The following is an 8,554-nucleotide window of genomic DNA, read 5'->3' as shown; positions in this document are numbered from 1 at the left end:
CATGAGGAAAGAAGAAAACATTACAAAAACCTGAACACTGGAAACGAGGAGCCTGAGACATAAACATGAGATGAGACACAAGATGAGAAACAGCAGATTAAACGCAGACAAACCAGCAACAAACAGAAGGAGACACATGGCTTAAATACACAGAAGTATAAAGAGGGAATGAGACACAGAAGGAGAGACTGCTGGGAGAAATCTGACATAACGAGACACCGGGAAGCAAAACTCACTACACTGAACACAGGATACAGACTGTCAAAGTAAAACAGGAAACATAACACAGAGGCGCACCTGACAAGAGGACACAGAGCAAATATGGAACACAGAGAGAGAAACCAAAAAGGCTAAGACCTCTAAATAACACTGAAACCAAGGGACTAGAAATGATAAAAAAAAATGAACTAAAGACTATATAATAATTCAAAATAGAAAATACTGAGTCACTGATCAAGGACCGTGACAGATTCATAGCTAAACAGCAACATGAGTTCAATTCAAGATCCTGTCAGATCATTTCCATAGAGAGGCACTTTGCATCACCAGCACCATGCTCCAGTGCTCTGGGAGAGTTTATAGTCCTGAGAGTTGAACACTGGATGACTGACAGCTGTCCTTCATCACAACAGAAGCCACAGAAATCCTCCTCATCAAAAACATGACTTTGATCTGCGTCCTCATCTGGACTCTCCTCTGCTGCTGCTTCACAGGTAAAGTCCAGAGAATCAAACTCCTCTCCTCTATCAACATCTGTCCCTCTGAAATGAAGCCCACAAAACCATGAAGCTGCTTTATGTTTTTGTCTCTGTATCCTCAGAGTCCAGAGGACAGATCACAGTGACTCAGCCTGAAGCAGTGAGCTCTGCTGTGGGAGGATCTGTGAACATCAAATGTAGGACCAGTCAGAATGTTTATGTCTCTGGCAGCTCTCACCTTTTAGCCTGGTACCAACAGAAAGATGGAGAAACTCCTAAAATGCTCATTTACGGTGCTAGCACTCGAGTATCAGGGATTCCAGCTCGTTTTACAGGCAGTGGATAAAACTCTGACTTTATTCTGACCATCAGTGGAGTCCAGGCTGAAGATGCAGCAGTTTATTACTGTTTGAGTGAACATAATCCTAACAGTCAGTGGGTGTTCACACAGTGAAAAACAGTCGTACAAAAACCTCCCTCAGTCAGACTGAACAGAAACTGAAGTGACTGCTGCAGCTGGAAGATACTGCAGAGACTGATACAGTTCACTGAGGACACACACCCACACACCCACACACACACACACACACACACACACACACACACAGAAACACAAACCTGTCATACATATCAGCACAGTCAGAATCATCACACATTTTTACCTGAATAATGTTCAAATGACATTAAATAAAAACATGAGATGCAACATTAACATTACAAAATCATCACCATAGTCACATCACATTCTGTATTTAGAGGAAACAAGTTGAGAAAATATACAGTGGTTAGAATAAGTACTGAAAATGTCATTATTTTTATGAGTATACATGTTTCTAAAGGTGATGCTGACATGAAATTCTCACCAGATGTTGGTAACAACCCATCCAATCCACACATGCAAAGAAATCAGTGCTTTATATCCATCAGCTCCGTGGATGCTGCGAAAGTCCATAAAAAAAGGCCCAAAAGGACTACAGAGACAAAGTGGAGTCCAGCTACCACAGCTTTGACACCAGGCGACTGTGGAATGGATTACGCTGCATCACTGACTAAAAGAAGGTAAACAAAGACAGGGTTCAGCCCACTGTATCTCTCGCAGACGAGCTTAACAACTTCTATGCTCGTTTTGATGCAGACAACAGAGAGCACATCCTGTATCCTCAGGAGCACAGGAAGGCTGTAACTCTAACTCTCAGAACAGAAACTGTGAGATGGTCTTTCAAAAAGGTCAATCCTCACAAAACTCTGGGACCAGACGGCATCCCAGGCCGGCTTCTCAGAGCATGTGTTGACCAGCTGGCAGGGGTGTTCACCAACATCTTCAACCTCTCTCCGAGGCAGTCAGTGGTCCCCACATCCCTCAAAACATCCACCATCATTCCTGTTCCTAAGAAATCATTGGTCTCCTGTCTGAATGACTACCACCCTGTTGCACTGACATCCCTCATCAAGAAGTGCCTTGAGCCACTGGTCAAAGGTCAGATCTGCTCCTCCCTCCCTGACACACTGGATCCTCTTCAGTTTGCCTATTGGAGAAACAGAGCCACAGAGGATGCCATCACCCTGACAATGCACACCGCCCTCACCTCACTCACCTGGAAAAAGGGAATACATATGCAAGAATGCTCTTCATCGACTACAGCTTGGCTTTTAACACCATCATCCCCTCAAAACTTGCCTCGAAGCTCGTCAACCTTGGGCTAGGAACACCAATCTGCAGATGGATTCTGAACTTCCTTACAAACAGGCCCCAGGTGGTGAGAATTGGTAAGCACACCTCGTCATCACTCATCCTAAACACAAGAACGCCACAGGGTTGTGTACTTAGCCCCCTCCTTTATTCCCTGTTCACACACGACTGTGTTGCTAAACATAAGTCCAACACTATTATCAAGTCTGCGGATGACACAACCATCATAGGTCTCATCAGAGACAACGATGAGACGGCCTATAGAGAGGAATTGATGGCACTGTACAAGTGGTGCCTGGAAAATAACAGGCACCACTTTCAACATCAGCAAAACTAGAGAAATGATAGTGGACTACCGGAAACGACCAGTCAGGGAACACCAGCCCATCCACATCAAGGTCGAAAGGGTCAGCAACTTCAAATTCCTTGGAGTCAACATCACTGAGGATCTCTCCTGGACCCTTCACATAGACACTGCTATCAGGAAAGCTCGCCAGCGACTCTACTTCCTGAGGAGGCTGAGGAAGTTTGGCATGAATGCTAACATCACCTCAAATTTCTACAGGTGTGTGATCAAGAGCTTGCTGATGAGCTGCATTACAGTTTGGTACGGAAGCTGCTCTGCCAGCAGCAGTAAATCACTACAGAGGGTGGTGAAGGGAGCAGAGCACATCACTGGCATGAGTCTTCCTGTCATTCAAGACATCTATCTTCAATGGTGCCTCCGCAAAACACACAGCATCATCAAGGACCACAGCCACCCAGCACATCAGCTGTTCTCCTTGTTACCATCTGGCAGACGTTACAGGAGTCTGTCTGTTCAGACTACAAGACTTAAAAACAGTTTTTACCATCAAGCCATACGACACCTCAACCACAAACAAACACACCACACTTCACAGGATGCACTCAGAAGCTGTCCTATAGTTTCACAAGTACATTGTACACTCTGCACTGGTCACTTCACTCTTATTAAGATTAAAAAAAACCCCCAAAACCTTGCTCCGTGCAATACTGTACTAACTGCCACTCAGAATTTTGTACTGTTCAGTTTGTACTGCTGCTCACTCCTGCCACTTTATCTCATGTGCAATATCCCATCTGCTTCATGATGCCTCCTGTTTGGAGAAATTATGCGTGTGCATTGCTCAGATGTAATTTTTGGCAATTCTTTGACACAAACAGTCTTCAAATCCTGAAAGTTCTCTGGGCCCCTGCTATAAACTCTGACCTTTAGTTCTCTCCATAGATTTTCAATTGGGTTCAGGTAAGCTGTTTGGCTTGGTGACTCTGGCGCCTTCATTTTCTGTCTCAAAAACCAGTTGAAAGTTTCCTTGGCTGTGTTTGGGATCATTGATTTGCTGAAACATCTACCCTTGTTTCATCTTCATCATCCTGGTTGATGACAGCAGATTATTATGAGGAATACCTCGGTACATTTTCCATTCATACTTCCTTTAATTAAATAAGTATATAAAACGTCACTTTTGGTATGTTTCTCAGGTGATATGCAGTGCTTTTGGACCTCTAAACATGGTGTGTATTATTGCATCTAAAGAAGTTTTTGGTCTCCATCCCCCATAGATGTAAAACCAATCATAGGGTAGATTAAGATAATGATATGTTCTGCTACCAACAGAAAAATGGTGAAACTTCTAAAATGTTCATTTTTAATGCCGACACTCAACATCAGGGATTCCAGCTCGTTTTACAGACAGTGGTAAGAAACTGACTTTACTTTGATCATCCACATGACTTTATCGATTCTATATTGAAAAATTCGGTAATTTTGTAATTGATAAAAAAATACATCATCAGCATATAGTGAACATTTTTATGCTTGGTCTGCCCCACTGTCATTCTATAAATAAATGACTGTGATCATGTAGCTACTGAAAGAGGTGCTATCAGCATGAACAGCTCTGATAACAGCCTCATTTAAAACATCCAATCCAATCCAATTTTATTCATAAAGCACTTTAAAATACCCGGCACAGGACCAAAGTGCTGTACAGAAAATAAGTTAAAAACAATAGAATAACAGAAAACAGAAAAAATAAATAAATGAAACACATAATACATAAAAATTTAAACAGCCCTATATTAAAAAAGAAAACAAGATGAAACAGCATAGAATCATCTACAAACAACTAAAATAAAATTACAAAATAAAAACCCACATCTCACGTGGTGTCAAAGGCCAGGGTAAAGAAGTGGATTTTCAGGAGTGACTTAAAAACAGGTAGTGAAGTGGCCTGTCTAATCTTTAAAGGCAGATCATTCCACAGTTTTGGAGCTGGTACAGCAAAAGCATGATCTCCTCTAATTTTACGCCCGGTCCTGGGTAAATTCAGGAGCAGCTGATCAGCTGACCTGAGAGAGCAGGTGGGTGTATAAGGCTGTAGCAGCTCAGAGAGATAAGATGGGACTAGGCCATGGAGGGCTTTAAAAGCAAATAAAAGAATTTTAAAATGAATCCTAAAAGAAATGGATAGCCAGTGAAGTGAAGCCAAAATAGGGGAAATGTGCTCAAACTTTCAAGTGCGAGTTAAAAGACGAGCTGCAGCACTTTACACCCTCTTTAGATGGGTAATATATGATGTGCTGACCCCTAAATAAAGTGCATTACAGTAATCCAGCCGAATGCTAACAAAGTTGTGGATTACTGTCTCAAAGTGCTGCCGTGAAAGAATTGGCTTTATTTTTGCCAGCTGCCCGAGCTGAAAGAAGCTAGATTTGACCATTTTCAAACTTCAGATCACAGTCCACTTTGACCCCCAGGTTTGTGACAGTTGGCTTAACATACTGTGCCAAGGAATCTAAATACACATTGGGGGTCTCAGTGGGGCTACCAAAAACCATCACCTCAGTCTTTTTATCATTGAATTTTAAAAGGTTAACAGACATCCAAGTCTTCATGTCATCAAGACACTGAAGTAATGGCTGTGTGAGATATATGCCTTTTTCTTTAGAGGGGCATAGATCTGACAGTTATCAGCATAAAAGTGGAATGCAATGCCGAGCTTTCTCAGTACAGAACCAAGAGGAAGCAGATATAAAGAGAAGAGGAGGGGGCCTAGAACAGAGCCCTGTGGGACACCACACAAGAGAGGGGCGGAGGACGACACATGGTTACAGAGACTGACACAGAAAGTTCGCCCCGCCAAGTAGGGCCTGAACCACTCCAGTGCCGTGCCCCTAATGCCCACCCAGTGCTCCAAATGAGAGAGTAAAATGCCATGATCCACTGTATCAAACGCAGCTGTCAAATCTAAAAGCACCAGATCAACACAGTCCACAGCATCAGTAGCTAAAAATATGTCAGTAAAAACTTTTAAAAGGGCTGATTCAGTGCTGTGAAAGGGTTTAAAACCAGATTGGAAAACCTCTAAAACAAAAGATATTTAAGAGAGATCTAAAAAAGGAGCCATGAAACAAAACTTTCAAATAAAAGAAGAAAATCTGAAATAAGATGTATTCTGAAGAAAAAACTTAGATTCTTCCTAAATTTAAAATTTAAATGTAAAATGTCTTTGTTCAGTATTATGATGAATTGGCTGATTCAGTCATAAACAACACCATGAGCCTGATCCTGGTCGTTGATGGAATCGTTCAGATCATTTCCATAGAGAGGCACTTTGCATCAGCAGCACCATGCTCCAGTGCTCTGGGAGAGTTTATAGTCCTGAGAGTTGAACACTGGATGACTGACAGCTGTCCTTCATCACAACAGAAGCTACAGAAATCCTCCTCATCAAAAACATGACTTTGATCTGCGTCCTCATCTGGACTCTCCTCTGCTGCTGCTTCACAGGTAAAGTCCAGAGAATCAAACTCCTCTCCTCTATCAACATCTGTCCCTCTGAAATGAAGCCCACAAAACCATGAAGCTGCTTTATGTTTTTGTCTCTGTATCTTCAGAGTCCAGAGGACAGATCACAGTGACTCAGCCTGGAGCAGTGAGCTCTGCTGTGGGAGACACAGTCACCATCAAGTGTAGGACCAGTCAGAATGTTCATGTTTCTGGCAGTTCTCATCTTTTAGCCTGGTACCAACAGAAAGATGGAGAAACTCCTAAAATGTTCATTTATGGTGCTAGCATTAAAGCATCAGGGATTCCAGCTCGTTTTACAGGCAGTGGATCAAACTCTGACTTCACTCTGACCATCAGTGGAGTCCAGACTGAAGATGCAGCAGTTTATTACTGTCAGAGTGGTCACTACATCAACAGTCAAGCTGTGTTGACACAGTGAAAAACAGTCGTACAAAAACCTCCCTCAGTCAGACTGAACAGAAACTGAACTGACTGCTGCAGCTGGAAGATACTGCAGAGACTGATACAGTTCACTGAGGACACACACACACACACACACACACACACACACACACACACACACACACACACACACACACACACACACACACACACACACACACACACACACACACAATAGTTTTAGAGTGTAAACCTGGAAGCCCTCCTTTTGACACATCTTTCCCAAGTGGCAATTTACCATAATTAGGAGAATGAGGAAAAGAAAAAGCTTAGGTACATTATTTCATAGACAATATCCGGGTTTCTCCTCTGGCGTAGCTTTGCTGTGGGCCTGTAAACCTGTGTTGGGAAATGAATTAGCGTGGTTTTCATTTTAAGTCTGCTTAACTCTGGTTTCGCCAGCGCATCTGCTTTATAAAAACAGAATCTTTGAGTTAGTAGTCACTCACTGGATCCTTCTGTCACGGGTTTCACATTCACAACAACTGTAGGTCAGAGGAGAATAAGGCATCAGCACTGCGTCCACAATTTTGTCATGTGCAATGGATTTTCCTGAATGAGGAAAACACTATTGTTTCCATAATATGCCCAATTCATGGATCATCCTGCGTGTGTATTCAGAATTACTGTAAATAGTGACTGATCTTAAGTAATGTCACTTACTTGATTCAGTGTTATGAGCTCAGCAACTTGAGAGAAATACTGATATGATAATGAGCCCAAGGCTAAGATGTTCTGTGATCACTGCAAATCCTGCTTTATTTTAACTGGTGTCTGTCTGTGTGATGCCAAATCCTCCACAAACACCTTCTGAAAAAAAAAACAAACATTAGCCAGTTATGTGTCCTGTAGATCAGATCTGGACAAACCAATTCTAGAAATGGCTCCAACAAAATCACGTGGTTAACCATCCGCTGCTGTCAAATAAGTTATGCTGGGTTTAACACAGTACATTCTTCAACTGTGACATTTGGCATTTTTCAACAATACATTGTGGCATCATAAGCAACAAAAGCTAGTAAATACACATTTTTCTCTACAAGAATCAGTGACACAGAAAGTGTCAGTTAAAGGGTTAAGTCTCCATGGCCCACAAGCTCATGTGGACCTAGAAAGTCTTCTGTTCTCTGGTTGCTGTCATTCTCTGCTCCTGCAAAACAAAACAAAACAACACACATAATCCAGCCTTTTCTGTTTGGGTGAACTGTTTAGGAGCATTTACGAGGTCATACTGACACATCTTTCATCTAAGCATAAAGTTGGTGCAGTCTTTAATCTCAGTTTCAAGTCAGTCAAAGCTTTATTTACATCAACAGTCTGTCACAGTCCAGTCAGTCCCCTCACATCTGTCATTGCTGATAGTGGAGCCTCTCGTGCACATATTTGAGTATCCACTGACAGCAATATGACATCATATCAAAAAAGAAAAAGAAAATAATTCTGCATGATTTTGGAATGGATTGAATCGCTACAACCCTTTTAGACTCGGGGCTTACCACCTGATGTGATCAGTGTCCCAGATAGATGAATTTCTCCAATGCTCATTGTAATCTGGAGACTCACACTTTGAGACTGTTTCCAGTAAGAATATTTCATAGCACTTTAGTATCAGTCTTGCAGGCCTGCTGAAAAGAGTGCTCATTATTAAATCATCAACACACAAAATATCACCCCCGGAGAGATTCAATTCAATTCAATTTTATTTATACAGCGCCAAATCACAACAAAAGTCGCCTCAAGGAGATGACACATGACAGGTTTTATTTATGTCCACTGTTACGAAAAAAACATTAGGCCTAGTTTTAGGACATGTCCAAGCATAAGGCTGCCATTTTCTTAGAAAGAGAAAGCAGACCCAAACTCAACTGAGAGGATCAGCCTAATACAAAA

General features: G+C 42.0%; 1 gene segment (V, D, J or C); it reads left to right on the top strand.

Annotated features, from left to right (window-relative positions):
- The first annotated feature begins 6,150 nt into the window (after positions 1–6,150).
- Positions 6,151–6,641, top strand: LOC120435582. The segment is given in 2 exon segments: positions 6,151–6,202; positions 6,310–6,641. Coding segments are annotated over 2 exon segments (384 nt in total).
- Positions 6,642–8,554: the final 1,913 nt, after the last annotated feature.

Source organism: Oreochromis aureus, linkage group 22 (assembly GCF_013358895.1).
Source record: "Oreochromis aureus strain Israel breed Guangdong linkage group 22, ZZ_aureus, whole genome shotgun sequence".
Lineage (NCBI taxonomy): Eukaryota > Metazoa > Chordata > Actinopteri > Cichliformes > Cichlidae > Oreochromis > Oreochromis aureus.
The sequence above is the reverse complement of the archived record's forward strand: the minus strand, read 5'-3'. Positions and strand labels throughout refer to the sequence as shown.